The 16,503-nt window shown below is 42.3% G+C and overlaps 2 protein-coding genes across 5 annotated transcripts in view; one reads left to right on the top strand and one right to left on the bottom strand.

Annotated features, from left to right (window-relative positions):
* The window catches only part of CCDC146 (coiled-coil domain containing 146), a 73,313-nt gene extending 62,052 nt beyond the window's left edge, over positions 1-11,261 (bottom strand). For both annotated transcript variants that reach the window (XM_039363834.1, XM_039363835.1), the window contains exon 1: positions 11,126-11,261. The gene's annotated coding sequence lies outside the window, so the exon portion shown is untranslated. The remainder of the gene's footprint in view (positions 1-11,125) is intronic.
* Positions 11,262-12,078: 817 nt separating this feature from the next.
* FAM185A (family with sequence similarity 185 member A) overlaps positions 12,079-16,503 on the top strand; it is a 35,376-nt gene continuing 30,951 nt past the window's right edge. For all 3 annotated transcript variants that reach the window (XR_005559209.1, XM_039363809.1, XM_039363807.1), the window contains exons 1-3: positions 12,079-12,645; positions 12,800-12,909; positions 14,446-14,538. Coding sequence is in view for 2 of the 3 variants with exons in the window: in XM_039363809.1 (XP_039219743.1) it covers positions 12,237-12,645; positions 12,800-12,909; positions 14,446-14,538 (612 nt within the window). In the remaining variant the exon portion in view is untranslated. The remainder of the gene's footprint in view (positions 12,646-12,799; positions 12,910-14,445; positions 14,539-16,503) is intronic.

Genomic DNA, 16,503 nt, shown 5'->3' with positions numbered 1-16,503 from the left:
GATAGATAGATAGACAGACAGACTGACTGACTGACAGACAGACAGATAGAGATAGATAGATGTAGACAGAAAGATAAATAAATAATAGAGAGAAATAAGAGAGAGAGAGAGAGAGAGAGAGAGAGAGAGAGAGAGAGAGAGAGAGAGAGAGAGAGATGGGTGGATGGATCAATCGTCCTATTTTATTGTGTGGTGACCAAAACTGGAGGCAGTATTCTCGGTGTGGCCTTACAAAGATTTTATAGAGTGGAACTAGTTCCTAAATTAAATTAAAATTAAAATTACTAGTACCCTAAATTGATTTATTTGCCTAGCACACCATATTAATTTAAGGACACACTCCAGCCTTATTTTTCTTTCGTGACAGACACCATGATTATGGGTCAGTGAAATCATTAAAAACTACAAGTATATGTTGGCTTCTAATACTATTTGGACTTTCATCAAGGGCATTTGGCTCTCCAGCCAGACTTATAGCAGCTGCACTTTCTGAGGAATTAAAACAACAAACAAAATCTAAACCAAAGGAAAAAAGAAAACCATGTCTCCTGCAGAAATCAAAGCATTATGTAATACTGCGAGCTGCATAAAGGTTATTGACAAACGAAAAAAAAAAGGACTTGAAATACAAGGGAGATAGTTAGTAAGGAATACAACAGTATATCAGTTGAATTATTGGCAGTTTTAACGCCTTTGGGAAAGTCTTTAGCCAAACTATTCATTCTTCCCACATTACAAATGCCATTTCGATGATGATGATGATGATGATGATGATAATAATAATAATAATAACAACAACATCATCAACAACAACAACAACCGGAGAAGATAACAAAATACAAAAATCTACAAATAGAAATAGAAAGACTGTGGCAAAGACAAGCAAGAGTAGTACTAGTAGTAACAGGCGCCTTGGGTGCAATCCCAAAACAACTTGAACACCATTTGGACACCATCATCGGCATTGACCAACTCGTCATTAGTCAATTGCAAAAGGCGGCCTTACTAGGAACTGCTTCCATCCTGCGACGAGATCTGTAATACCATTAAACATCCACATCTGCCTATCCCAGGTCCTTGGGAAGGACTTGATAGGTAGACAAAAATGCCAAATCCAGTCTGAACATCTGGCTGACCGTGCGATGATCCATAATAATAATAATAAAGTTTGAAGGGACCTTGGAGATCATCTAGTCCAACTCCCTGCTCAGGCAGGAAGCCCTATATATCATTTCAGACAAATGGCTGTCCAGTCTCTTCTTAAAAACTTCCAGTGTTGGAGCATTCACTGCTTTAGGTGGCAGGTTGTTCCACTGGTTAATTGTTCTAACTGTCAGGAAGTTTCTCCTTAGTTCCAGGTTGCTTCTCTCCTTGATTAGCTTCCATCCATTGCTTCTTGTCCTGCCTTCAGGTGCCTTGGAGAATAGCTTGACTCCCTCTTCTTTGGGGCAGCCCCTGAGATATTAGAATACTGCTATCCTGTCCCCCCCTCGTCCTTCTCTTCATTAAACTAGACCTACCCAATTCCAGCAACCGTTCTTTATATGTTTTAGTCTCCAGGCCTTTAATCATCTAAGTTGCTTTTCTTAGCACTTTTCCCAAAGTCTCAGCATCTATTTTGTAATGTGGTGACCAAAACTGGACGCAGTATTCCAGGTGAGGAATCTTTCTAAGGATTTATAAAGCGGTTCTAATATCCTGTATTAATCTATAAAGAGGTATTAAGATCCTGTGAGCCCAGATCCTACCTGATCTGGAGAGGAAGATCTAGTCCAGTGGTTCTCAACCTGTGGGTCCCCACGGTCATGTGATCAAAATTCAGACGCTTGGCAACTGGTTCATCCTTACTACGGTTGCAGTGTCCCGGGAGGGGGGAGGGTGTCACAAGCAAAGTCAAGAGGGGATAAAGCCAGATTCACTTAAACCAGTGGTTCTCAACCTGTGGGTCAGGACCCCATTTGGGGTCGAACGACCATTTCACGGGGGTCGCCAAACAACGCAGTCCGCCATTTTTTTCCCCCTTTTCCTTAGCTGTGCTATTCCCTTTTATTCTATTGGCTTTTGAAAGCCAATAGAATAGACTCTCTTGAATAGAGTCTAATTCTACTGGCTTTCAAAAGCCAATAGGAATTGTCCAGGCTGTCTCTGCCCTGCTGAGCCTGCCAAAAGTCCCATTCTGCAAACGGTGCTGCACTAGTTGAGTAGTCCTCGACTTACGTCCAGTTGAGTAGTCCTCAACTTACGACCGGTTGGGGGTCACGGTATTAAAAAGGTTGAGAACCACTGATCTAGTCTGAGAGTTAAATCGCAGCAAGGCCAAGCTACTATTTGTACATAAACCATGTGGCACTCTGTCTTCTCCAGCGATTCTGGATTGGGAGGCTTCTGGAGTTACTACTACACGTATTGCTAGATGTCAAGCCAAAGAAGAGCACACGCAGAGAAGCAAGAACTGTATATGAATGACGGTGGTATTTATAAGAACGGGACCAAAATGAACTTTTGTGGAATCCAAGGCTATAAAAACTTAAGTAAATAAATATCCTGGTGGCCACGAAAGAAAATACCTCTCAAATGTAACTCTGCTTGTATTTGGCTCTACGAGCTTAAATACAACTTGACGGCCCTCTGTAAATCAACGCTTGCACAAATCTAGGAAGATCCAGCTGTTTTTCCTAAGGCAGACAAAATCTCAGACCATATTTATTGGAAACATTTCTGCCCGATCTTAAAGAATAAACATCTTCCCAAGGGGGCCTCTTCGAAAACAGAAATACCGCAAAAGGAGAACACCGCCACAATTCCAGAAGAGCCTATGAAAGCAGTATGATATGACATGATAGCAGTGTTCCAATATCTCAGGGGCTGCCCCAAAGAAGAGGGAATTAAGCTATTTTCCAAAGCGCCTGAAGGCAGGACAAGAAGCAACGTGTGGAAACTAATCAAGGAGAGAAGCAGCCTGGAACTAAGGAGAAACTTCCTGACAGAACAATTAACCAGTGGAACAACCTGCCTCCAGAAGCAGTAAATGCTCCCACACTGGAAGTTTTTAAGAAGAGACTGGACAGCCATTTGTCCGAAATGGTGTAGGGTTTCCTGCCCGAGCAGGGGGTTGGACCAGATGACCTCCAAGGTCCCTTCCAACTTTACTACTACTATTATTATTATAATTATAAAGGGCTGATAAAAATCGAAGCAGGCAGTTAAAATTGGACAGCCTCGTGGACAAAACAGTCCCAGTGGAATCTGGGTTCGGTTACACGCCAAGAAAAACATGTGAAAGTCTCTTAAACTCTCGTAAAGCAGGAAAGCTCAAAAGTTAAGCCTTGAATGAGGCTGCTGATAGGGCAATATTGGAAGAAGGAGTTTTTGCCTACTTTAGAGGAATGGTTTCTTAAAGTTTCTCATTTATCTGAAATGGCAAAAATCTCGGCTTATTTGAAAGATCCATCGCAAGAGAAATATTTTGGGGTGTGGAAAAGATGGGTGAATTTTACACAGCACAAACATGAGATTAAAAAGTATTATTTAGCTTTCGAATAATTTATATTTAAGGTGATGATTAGAACTATTGTTTTGTTTTGTTTTTATATATTGGAGTTAAAGTATTTAAAATTTCGTTTTTTGAATGTATTTACAATTGTTTGATGTTTATTTAAGTTGTAAGGTTTTTTTTTTAGTTTTTATTAACCCTGTATTCAGCTCTGGGAAGAGGAGGGAGGGTGATCGGGGGAAGGGGGTGGGTGGGAGAGGGGGATTATTTTATTGTAAAACTGTAAAAATTTTCACTTAAAAAAAGAAAAAAGTTAAGTCTTGAATGCTAATCTCGCCATTCTTCACATAACAGGATGCAAACCTGTGGCGAACCTATGGCACCCTCTCCGTGGGCGTGCACGCCATCGCCCCAGTCCTAGGCCTTCAGCTGGGTTTTATAAAACCTTTTCGCTATAGGCCTCCGCCGCCGTGTGCAAAAAAATAAAATAAAAAGGTTCAATCAGTCCATTTCAACTTCTCGCGGGAAAAAGTGTTTTTGCAAAGTTGGAATTGATTGATTGAACTTTTTAGACCCACCCAGTCTGCCGTTACCACCACAGCCACGCCCACCCAATGGGCCACACCCACCCAATGGGCCACACCCACCCGGCATTCGACGATGCATAAGTGGGTTTTGGGTTGCAGTCTGGGCACTCGGTCTCTAAAAAGTTCGCCATCACTGGACTAGGGCTTAAAAGGTAATCCTCAACTTATGCCCACAACGGAGTCCAAAATTTATGTTGCTAATCAGGTGTTGAGTTAGTGTACCCCATTTTACGACCTTTTTTTTTTTTTTTTTTGCCACAATGCTTAAGAGAATCACTGCAGATGATCAGGGGACTGGAAGCTAAAACATACAAGGAATGGCTGTTGGAATTGGGTATGTCTAGTTTAATGAAGGATGAGGGGTGACAGGATAGCAGCCTTCCAGTATCTCAGGGGCTGCCCCAAAGAAGAGGGAGTCAAGCTATTCTCCAAAGCGCCTGAAGGCAGGACAAGAAGCAACGGGTGGAAACTCATCAAGGAGAGAAGCAACCTGGAACTAAGGAGAAACTTCCTCACAGTGAGAACAATTAACCAGTGGAACAACCTGCCTCCAGAAGTTGTGAATGCTCCAACATTGGAAGTTTTTAAGAAAACAATGGACAGCCATTTGTCTGACATGGTCTAGGGTTTCCTGCCTGAGCAGAGGGTTTCCAGATGTTATTGATTGCACACTAAAACAATAACTTTCTAATATAAAAACTACCTAAGAACTTTTCTTTTTCTCATGGTAGAACACCCATTGTATAATCAAAACAATTCACATTCCAACACAACGATCAAATAAATTATTATAACAAATACATATAGAGAAAAGAAGGACGAGGGGCGACACGATAGCAGTCTTCCAGTAATTGAGGAGCTGCCTCAAAGAAGAAGGGGGGGGTCAACCAATTCTCCAAAGCGCCTGAAGGCAGGACAAGAAGCAACGGAGGGAAACTCATCAAGGAGAGAAGCAACCTAGAATATAAGGAGAAACTTCCTGACAGTTGGAACAATTAGCCAGTGGAACTACCTGCCTCCAGAAGCGGTGAATGCTCCAACACTGGAGTTTCTTAAGAGGAGACTGGACAGCCATTTGTCTGAAAGGGTATAGGGCAGTCGTGGCGAACCTATGGCACGCGTGCCAGAGGTGGCACTCGGAGCTCTCTCTGTGGGCACACGCACCATCGTCCCAGCCCCACCTCCTCCCACGGCCCCCTCCTCACCAGTAGCCCTCCCAGAAGCAGCGCAGCCAAGGACATAGCCGGCAGCAGAGACAAGACTCCGCCCTTGTGCCCCATAGCATGCAGATGATGCGGGGCACAGGCAGTGGCCGCCATGGCGCTACTGGGCTACCTGGGTGATCTGTGATGGGCCGTGGAGGTGGTGGGTGGCTCAGTGGGCACGGTGGAGCAGGGACAGGAGTGTGGGGAGGGCAGTTTTTGGGCACTCGGTCTCTAAAAGGTTCGCCATCACTGGTATAGGGTTTCCTGCCTGAGCAGGGGGTTGGACTAGAAGACCTCGAAGGTCCCTTTCAAGTCTTATTCTGAACTGAAACGATACCTGTGCCTAAACCTGCATATGCATCTAAAGGAAAAGAAGAGAGTGTGAACTGTTCAACGTGCATATTTTCAAAACTGATGTTTAGAAACTCAGTCAAAAGCAAGCGGGGGAGAACATTTTTTTCCAAGCTATTAAACTTGCAAGCACTTATTACCATTTTAGTGTTCTCCACACTGTATGCGAGCAAGCTGACCTGACTTTATTTTTAGAAAGATCTGTAAAAAAAGAAAAAATGGTACATTAAAGGATGTCAAACATCGTTAAGAAGCTTCCAACCAACGTTTAACGGCTGACGGGAAAAGAATTTTAATTTCCAAACATTGTACAATTAAAAGTGCTCTCCTCCGCTTCCACCCGGTTAATCTAAAGATGAATTAGAATCTCTCCTCCAGGTTAGTCTGACATGGAAAGGAAAGGAAAGCTGGAGACTAAACTTTACAGTTCAGGAATGCAGATTTTTTTTATGGTTCCTAAGAAATGTTTCTATTCCGATAAACCGCTTCCAAAGAACTGTGTAAGAACTGCAGCTCTCCGTTTGAGGGGGAAAAAACAAGGATATTCCAGTTTGTGAAGAATATGCAGATAGCGAGAGTCGTTCCTTTTTGATGACCATCTACATCAGTGGTTCTCAACCTGTGGGTTGGGACCCCATTTGGGGTCGAACGACCATTTCACGGGGGTCGCCAAACAACACAGTCCGCCATTTTTTCCCCCTTTTCCTTAGCTGTGCTACTCCCTTTTATTCTATTGGCTTTTGAAAGCCAATAGAATAGACTATCTTGAATAGAGTCTCATTCTATTGGCTTTCAAAAGCCAATAGGAATTGTCCAGGCTGTCTCTGCCCTGCTGAGCCCGCCAAAAGTCCCATTCTGCAAACGGTGCTGCACCAGTTCAATAGTCCTCGACTTACGACCAGTTGAGTAGTCCTCGACTTACGACCGGTTGGGGGTCGCGGCATTAAAAAGGTTGAGAACCACTGATCTACATTGCTGCACTCTTCCAAGGTTTTCCAATAAATACACTATTTCTGTCCTTCTCACATGTGTTATGTCTACATGTTTGTGCAGGACCCATCTCATCTGGCTATTTTTTTTTCCTCATGAAGAACTAATCTCCTGACAGCAGATTAATATTGTTTACCAAGAAAACTGCAGCTGTAAGGCAAAAGTTCAAAGAAATGTATATTTTGAGATTTGTTCATGCTTTCTCAGGAATTGCCCCGGGAAGTGGGCCACACGAACACACACCCTGTATAGGATTCTCATTTGTTATGCAAAACAGGCAGAATAATGAAGATTAATTGGTTTTTTTTTGCAACCATAAAGATGTGTGTGTGTGTGTGTGTGTGTGTAGGTAGGTAGGTAGGTAGGTAGGTAGGTAGTTGTGCCATAGAGAAGGCACTCTGGAAGATGCCCTCAAACAGAGAGCAGTTGAAGGTGATTGCACCTGTTGAAGGAAAAGTCTTCATCGTGGTTCAGTCCAAGTCGGGAATAAATAACATGGTGACTGCTTTAGAAAGAAAGTTGCAGTTTATTGAAGAGGAGAGCCAGACAGGAAGATGGCTCTGGAAGAAAAGAGAGAGAGAGAGAGCACATGTAGGGAGTGGGTTTTTATACCCTCTGGAGCCTTTTGTTTGGAGTTGCTTCCTGCTCCTGTTTAGGGCTTTGTATTTCTTGTGTCATGTACTTTGACCTGAGTCTGGGTGTGCCCTTTGGCATCTGTGGGTTAATCCTATTATGTCCTGTCTTAAAGTTTGGGTGGGGTATGTAGATTTTGGATGTCTTTGTCTTCCTAAGCTTCTAGGTGGAGGCCTCCAACTTTCCCGAATGGATTATCACATCTGCATTTCTACAGAGCTGGTTTCTGCTTGGGGGTGGGAGACTTGGGGCTATTAAGAAAAACTGGGCATGCTTTTCTGCCTCTTTAAGATCCTTTGAGGAAATATAATATCCTGCCCTTTTAATATTTCCTTCTCTGGGGGGGGGGGACTGACTTTCCACACACCTATGCAGTTTTCTTGGCAATTACAAATAGCTCGTCTCGTATGGGAAGACTTTCTGGCTTCCGAGATTAACCAATAGTCTTAGAATTCTCTGGTACGAAGAGATTGGCCATGGATTCCTGGAATCACTGCAGCAATGTTGCTTTCCACCCCAGTTCTTTGGAGAAGATTTTATCATAATTGTCAAAAATGCACGTCGAGAAATCCAGCCGGATTCGCTGGCTTTGCTACTGTCTCCTTCCTGTAGGAGACCATGAAGTTTGATTAATTCAGTGTGACTCAGTTCTCAGTCCACACGGAATCTAAACTGAAATGAGATAATCCGTTTCACGCAATAATGCTTGCAGCTACTATAACTTTAGAGAGAGAGAGGTCAATATGTAACTGTACTTATAAACGGCCTAAAGAAGATCGGAAGGTGTTTTTTAAATACCCTTTTTCTGGCTTTCCTATTTTCGGATGCTCTTTTTCATTTTTGCGCCTTTAGTTTTTTTTTTCTTTCATTTTTTTTTGGGGGGGGGGGTCCACTTTCTTTCAACAGATTCCAGAAGAGCACCGGCTCCAGCTCCTATAAAATCCACCAGAGTGTCAAAAAATCCAAGGATTCCTTAAGACTTTGGTCTTAATGGATCTCTCAGATTTGCAGAAGGGCTATGTGGTCTGTCCAGAGCAACAGGGTAAACCCCATATTTCAGATACTCCTCTCTTGGCTCAAGGCAAAAGCAAACGGTGGTATGTTTTGCTCAACGTGTTAGTCCGTGTGACAATGTGTAGCAGTCTCATGGCTGTCATAAAATCCCAAGCCCAACCTAACTAATGAAGCATCAGCTGTCCAACAAACCATAATTAAGCAACTCGTGATTTCATTCTATACATTAGGTCTGATCTTGTTTGCATCAAATTGAACATATACCTGAATTTCAACAGACTGCAAGTTGATATTCCACATAAATACAAATATTTACAGAGCTACAGCATGCTTCAACATCTCTATTTTTTTTGACAAATAAATGGTTACTCCATCCCAGTTTTTCTACGCAAATATTAATAATTTTAACGGGAGATTCACACACATTTAATTTTTTTAAAAGATGCGCTCAGTTTCCTGTAACGTCTGCACTGTTGTAGCAAAAATTGCTTGCTGCATATTTTTTTTTTAAAAAAAAGATAATTGCATCCAGCTTGCATTGGTCGAGGAAGTGAACATTATATGAAAATGCAAAGCAATTTTACTTCCCACCCCTATCACAAAATTAACCCAGCAAAATGTAATTGCAGTGTATTGGGCAGGTAGCTGCTGCCCTCTGACGGTATAAAAAGTAAATCACAGCAATAATTAGCAGGAAATGTGCCTTATAAACATAAAAAAAGATGCTATCTAAGTTTGAAAGCAAGCCCTTGCAAAAGGAAAAAGTAAAATGGATAGGTTCGCTCTTTATGAAGTGCATTTGAATTGTAAAATTGATACATTACTGCAGAAAGTAATTAGGGCTTAGGGCTGTACAGACCTGGGACCAAAATGGATGGACAGGTAGCTTCTTAAAACAGCTGTACCTTTTTCAAGGGCACAGCTGCCCAGCTGCCCTGCACAGCTGATATACAGTCCTAGGAAAATATGTACTTAGTTCAAGGTGTTTCTAAAGGATCCATCCAGATACACATTCCCAACAACCTTTGAAGCCAGACCCTTTGCACAGCCCTACTACAACTGCTTAAAAATTATTTCTGAAAACCAGCAAACACGAAGGTGCTTCAGACAAAGAGCAGCTAATGCTATCAATTGTGCAGATTTTCCTTTCTTAATCACATTTTTTTAAACAGAGAAAACATAAAAAGTCGTTCTAAAATACAGATTATTCCATTTCATACGTAAATCTAATCTTGAAGAAACCCCCCTCCCACCAAAAAAAAATATCTGTAAGTATCTTAAAAGGAAGGAAGGAAAGACTTCGTTATATATATTTTTAAATATTCCTTTATGCAAGCAACAGCATGAAGTTGTATTAATCTGTACATTGGGTTAAACAAAGAGTCAAATCCTGGCAACTTGTGCCTTCATCATTCACTTTCTAGCAGTTGCTATTCCATATTCCAATTTATTTAGAAAGAGTGCAGAGAAGAGCAACAAAGATGATCAGGGGACTGGAGGCTAAAACATATAAGGAACGGTTGCCGGAATTGGGTAGGTCTAATTTAACGAAGAGAAGGACGAGGGGAGACAGGATAGCAGGGTTCCAGTATCTCAGGGGCTGCCCCAAAGAAGAGGGAGTCAAGCTATTCTCCAAAGCACCTGAAGGCAGGACAAGAAACAACGGATGGAAACTAATCAAGGAGAGAAGCAGCCTGGAACTAAGGAGAAACTTCCTGACAGTTAGAACAATTAACCAGTGGAACAACCTGCCTCCAGAAGTGGTGAATGCTCCAACACTGGAAGTTTTTAAGAAGAGACTGGACAGCCATTTGTCCGAAATGATATAGGGTTTCCTGCCTGAGCAGGGGTTGGACTAGATGACCTCCAAGGTCCCTTCCATCATCATCATCATCATCATCACTACCATCATCATCATCATTATTATTATTATTATTATTATTATTATTATTTCCAGCATTAGATAGACAACTTGAATACCCATCATTAACTTCCTTTGGATTTGAAGAAACTCTAAACAACGTTGCAAAAACTACAGGAGCTGTGCAAACAATTATCACCACAACTGATACATTTCCCCATCATTCATTAGCCTGATTCACATGCTGTGCATTATGCTTCTATATCTGCTTGCTACAACATCCACCTATACAGGCAGTCCTCGCCTTACGACCACAACTGAGCCCCATTGCTAAGTGAAACACTTGTTCAGTGAGCTTTGCTCCATTTTACAACCTCTCCTGACACCGTGGTTAAGTGAATTGCCGGAGTTGTTATGGTTGTTAAGTGAATCCGGCTTCCCCATTGAGTCTGCTCATCAGTAGGTCACAAGAGGGGGTCACTTGACCCCCAGGACACTAAAACCGTCGTAAGTACAAGTCAGTTGCCAAGCATCCCAATGTAAATCACCTGACCACAGGGATGCATCCACAGCGGTCATTAAGCCTGAAAGACGGTCCTAAGTCACTTTTCTTTTTCAGTGCCGTTGTAACTTCGGTCACTAAATGAGCTGTCGTAAGTCGAGGACTCCCTGCATGGCAAGTAAAAATGGGATTAACTTGACTTAAATTCCTCGGTGCAGTTTTACAGGCAACAGTGGGAAGTGATTTCCACCTTCCCCGCTGCCCTTTTTGGAGGAATGTTGCCCCCTCCCCGTCCAAGTGATAGCCCTGGGATTTCCTGGTGGTCTCCCATCCACTCGTGAAACGAGAGGTAGCCAGGCATAAACGGGATTCCTTGAAAGCAGCTCTGTTCCTGAATCTGGTAGCTTCCCCCCCCCCCGCCCCAAAGAATACAAAGCCTCTCCTTTGCACAGACTGGGATCCAGCCGAATTTAACCCAGTTTATCTTACCGGCGCTACTATCACTCGAGTTACTCTTTTTTTTTTTTCTTCCAGGCCTCGGCTCTGGCGTCGCCTAGCAACCGCTCGCCCATTAGCGTCACCCGTTCCCAAGGAGACCAAAATTCTCCGCCCCCTTTTCCTCCGGGGTAATAGATCCCGCCCCTTCCGACGGCGTGACGAAACGTTCCATTCCCTTTTTCTCCCAGCCATTGGAGAGAGGAAGGAGGGGGAAAAAAAAAAAACTCCGAGCCCGAATTGCATTCCGGGACTTGTAGTTTCAAACGCCCGACTTGTGCTTGGCGAGCCCGCGCGGGAGCGGAAACCACAACTCCCAGCAGCCCTCGCTGCAAGTTTGACGTATCCGGGTTGCTGCAGCTGCTGATCAATTCTTGTGCATGATTTTGGGGGGGAAGCGAACGGGGTGGGCTTGAAAGAGGGGGGCCCTGATCCAGTTGAGCCCCCCACCCCATGCAAAAGCTAGGGAAAGGAAGACCCTCCCCTCACTTGTCTGAGATGGTCTAGGTTCTCCTGCTTGAGCAGGGGGCTGGACTAGAAGACCTCCAAGGTCCCTTCCAGCTCCTATTCTATTCTATTCTATTCTGTTCTATTCTATTCCTTATTTCTAATTCTATTCAATTCTGTAATATTCTGTAATTCAATATTATTCAGTTCAATTCTATTCAGTTCTATTCTCTATTCTATTTTCTATATTCTACTTTATTTGCTATATTCTATTCTATTTTATTTACTCTACTCTGCTCTGCTCTGCTCTGCTCTGCTCTACTCCACTCCATTCCACTATTCTATTCTATTCTATTCTATTCTATTCTATTCTATTCTATTCTATTCTATTCTAATTCTTTTCTTTTCTTTTCTTCATTCCTATATTCTATTCTATTCTATTCTATTCTATTCTATTCTATTCTATTCTATTCTATTCTATTCTATAATTCAATATTATTCAGTTCAATTCTATTCAGTTCTATTCTCTATTTTATTCTATTTTCTATATTCTACTTTATTTGCTATATTCTATTCTATTTTATTTACTCTACTCTACTCTACTCTACTCTACTCTACTTACCAAAACATCCCCATAGAACAAGGAATCAACAAAACCATGCAAGGGAAGTTGTCTGGATGGTGCTACCTTGCAGGGAAAGTGTTAGCAAGGAGCCATCGTGGTTGGCTGAAGCTGAGAAGGGGTTTGTTCACCAGTAACGCAAACCTGGGTCCTGCAGAAAAAGACTCCAAGAGTCATCAGCTTCTCAAGGAGTGGGCCTTGACCGTCAGCCCTTTCGGTCTTCTGAAGGCCCGTCTCCCTTACCACATAACCGTGGGTCCCCTGGACGCCCATAAGTACCCCGATTCTGACAAGGTGTTTCTGGCCCTGAAGGGGAAGGGTTTGAATCCCGACCCTGCCTCGCATCTGCTTGTGAACTACGACGAGGCCCGGAAGGAGGTGGTGATCGTCTCTGATGACGTGGACGGTGCAGCTTCTCTGGATGTGAGGATGCCGGTAAAATTTGGTAGGTGCGGTGGGTGGGTGCGGCGTGAATGCAGACCTACTTTGCAAGCAGGACACTCCACCTTGCTCTCTTGTGTTTCCTTGCTGACGTAATGAAATCAGACTTAAGCCTGTCCTGATCTCCATCCCGTGTTACTTTTTAAAATCACTTTTAGACTTGGATATCAAGACCTCAGGAAACGGCTGTGTGAAGATTGAACAGATGGAGAGCACTAACTGCCGAGTAGAAACAGAGAAGGGTGCGAGTGTATTGAAGTCAATAAAGGTACCGTTGTCTCCTCGTGGCCTTGACTTGTTTTAAGAATTATACATAATCTTCAGCATCGTAATTGTCCTTTATCTCAGTGTCACCTGTTGCAGATGAACTTGTTTACGATTTCACATCCAATAGGTCAGGGGTCTTCAAACTTGGCCCTTTTATGACTTGTGGACTTCAACTCCCAGAATTCCTCAGCCAGCGGGCCCGCTGGCTGAGGAATTCTGGGAGCTGAAGTCCACAAGTCATAAAAGGGCCAAGTTTGAAGACCCCTGCAATAGATTGATTCCTGTACCTGACGCTTTTGCTGCTCACGGATGGAATGATAAAAATCACAGAAGCCTTTCTTGGCTAGACTTTAAATCCTTACAATCCTGTCACTGGCCCACTTTTCTGAGCTGGGAACCATTTCTCTGAAATGGGAACCACTGAATTCAACGGATTTTACTTCTCGACAGTTCCAAATAGCATTATCAAAGGGGACAGTCACTTAAATAGGAGCCAGCCGTGTGCTGCAGCTGCCAAAAAAGCCAACACAGTGCTAGGCTGCATTAACAGAGGGATGGAATCAAGATCACGTGAAGTATTAATACCGCTTTACAAGGCCTTGGTAAGGCCACGCTTGGAATACAGCATCCAGTTTTGGTCACCACGATGTAAAAAAGAGGTTGAGACTCTGGAAAGAGTACAGAGAAGAGCAACAAAGATGATCAGGGGACTGGAGGCTAAAACATATGAAGAATGGTTGCTGGAATTGGGAATGTCTAGTTTAATGAAGAGAAGGATGAGGGGCTACAGGAGAGCAGTCTTCCAATATCTCAGGGGCTGCCCCAAAGAAGAGGCAGTCAAGCTATTCTCCAAAGCACCAGAAGGCAGGACAAGAAGCAACGGATGGAAACAAATCAAAGAGAGAAGCAATCTAGAGCTAAGGAGAAATTTCCTAACAGTGAGAACAATTAACCAGTGGAATGGCCTTCAGAATTTATGGTTTATCCATCACTGCAGGCTTTCAAGAAGAAACTGGACAGCCAGTTTTCTGGAATGATAGGTTCTCCTGCTTGGGCAGGGGGTTGGACTAGATGACCTCCAAGATCCCTTCCAACTCTGTTATTCTGTTACCCAATTCTTTATTTATGTGTCCTTTTCAGAAAAGCAGACGCTTCCCTTGTATCCTGCCTCAGAATGCTAGTTTATTTAGCTCAGAATAGCTGACCCTTAATAGCGTTTTAGGCTTACATATTTTATAATGGTGTTTTGGGTTTTTTTTTTTTTTGCTGACTTAAACACAGAGATCCGATCTGAAATTCCTAGCATCGTAGATTGCTTCTTTTTTAACCTTTAAATGCTGCATAAAGGGCAGTAATTCAACCTTATTAGAGTATTAAAAAAAACAGCTTCCATGCAGGAGTTCCAGGAAAGTTCAAAGAAATATAAGAAGAATAGGATTTGAATGTTAGAATGGGCCATAACTGGAAAATGAATCTTTGAAGAAAAAGAAAGTAAAGTTGTTTGTTTTTTTAAACACATAATGCGGTTTTCTTTCAGAGTCAGAAAATTGATATCCGGGCAAAAGGAGGGGACGTGATCTGCTTGGGAAGTCTTCAAGGAAATATCAATATTCTTGTGTCACAAGAAAGTGTAAGTGACAGCCGTGGGGCTAACATAAGAAAAACTAAGTCACACTAAAATGTATTTTTTTTTAATATTAAACAATGTAAAACTTCTTTTGCTAAGGATCGGCAAATAAGAAACACCTTAGATCAGGGGTCTTCAAACTTGGCCCTTTGATGATTGTGGACTTCAACTCCCAGAATTCCTCAGCCAGTGAGGAATTCTGGGAGTTGAAGTCCACAAGTCATCAAAGGGCCAAGTTTGAAGACCCCTGAAATAGAGGTGCTATGCTACACATTGGCCAGCAGATGGCACCTTTAGCTAGTAGAATTTCTCTTTGGGTAATAAGAATATGAATTTTTTCTTCGATTTCCGTTGAATGACCCTGATTTTGGAAGCCCTACGGGGTAAGGTGGATAGGTTTCTACAAACACAGGTCGTTCTTGGCTAATGACAGTCCATTTAGTGACCGTTCGACGTTACAAAGTCACTGCAAAGTGACTTCATGACCATTTTCCACACTTACGACCGCGATCCACTTTGGGTGAAGTTTTGATAAGCAAAGTCAACCGAGAATCTGGAGTGCCTTAACAACCCTGTTAACTAAACAAGTGCAGTGATTCACTTAGGAAGATCGTAGAATGGGGCAAACTTCCTTTAACAAATGTTTCTCTTAGCAACCGAAATTATATAGTTCAGACTCAGCATTTCCAGGATAAACCAAGGCATGATGAAGGTTTGTGGCTGTGCATTAGAGGTCCCCTGGTGCTGAAACTGGATATTTGTGGGGCTGCCACAAATTATTCTCCAAAGCACCAGGAGAGGAAAGAATGGATGGAAACCAACCCAAGAGAGAAGCAACCTGGAATTAGGAGAAACTTATCCTAATTCTATTCTATTCTGTTCTGTTCTATTCTATTCTATTCTATTCTTTATTCCTATATTCTATTCTATTCTATTCTATTCTATATTCCTATATTCTGTTCTGTTCTATTCTATTCTATTCTATTCTATTCTATTCTATTTTATTCTATTCTATTCTATTCTATTCTACTCTTCATTCCTATATTCTATTCTATTCTATTCTATTCTATTCTATTCTATTCTATTCTATTCTATTCTATTCTTCATTCCTATATTCTGTTCTATTCTATTCTATTCTATTCTATTCTATTCTATTCTATTCTATTCTATTCTATTCTATTCCAATCCATTCCACTCCACTCCACTCCATATTCTATTCTGTTCTGTTCTGTTCTGTTCTATTCTATTCTATTCCATTCCATTTCATATTCTATTCTATTCTATTCTATTCTATTCTATTCTACTCTACTCCATCATAAATATTTAGGCCAGAAGCCAACTTCTCATTTGCTTGATCAATCTCCTGGCAGCTTTCCCTGTCCCGCCAAGCAGAGATCAAAGCTAAGAAACAATCTGGCATTTGGTCTTGGCTTATCCCCGGACACCTTGGAAAAATTTCATTCGGTTGGAACCGCTGGCAAGTTTGCTTTGGCTCCAGCTGAAGAGTCAATGTTCTGCCAACGTGCCAACCCCATAAATATATAAAATGACTAAAACATTGCTGAGTTATGCCAAATTTTTCCAAGGTGTCAGGGGATGAGCCAAGAGCAAAGATTGGGTTTTTTTTAACTTTAATCTTTGCTTGGCAGAACATGCCTAAAAGTCATAAAAGAGCCAAGTTTGAAGACCCCTGATCTATTGGATGTGAAATCATAAAGTCCACAAGTCATAAAAGGGCCACATTTGAAGACCCCTGGCATAAGACAATGTGGTGTGAATTAGCTGTTTAGGGTCACTTGTTTTCTAGCCTGGTGCCGTAACCACTAGACCAAATTGGCTATTTGTTGTTGTTGTTAGTTGCGAAGTCGTGTCCGATCCATCACAACCCCATGGACAATGTTCCTTCAGGCCTTCCTGTCTTCTACCATCTTCTGGAGTCCACTGAAGCTCACGCCTACTGCTTCAGTG

The sequence above is a fragment of the Crotalus tigris genome, unplaced genomic scaffold (genome assembly GCF_016545835.1).
Source record: "Crotalus tigris isolate CLP2741 ecotype Arizona unplaced genomic scaffold, ASM1654583v1 scf7180000019599.1365583, whole genome shotgun sequence".
Lineage (NCBI taxonomy): Eukaryota > Metazoa > Chordata > Lepidosauria > Squamata > Viperidae > Crotalus > Crotalus tigris.
The sequence above is the reverse complement of the archived record's forward strand: the minus strand, read 5'-3'. Positions and strand labels throughout refer to the sequence as shown.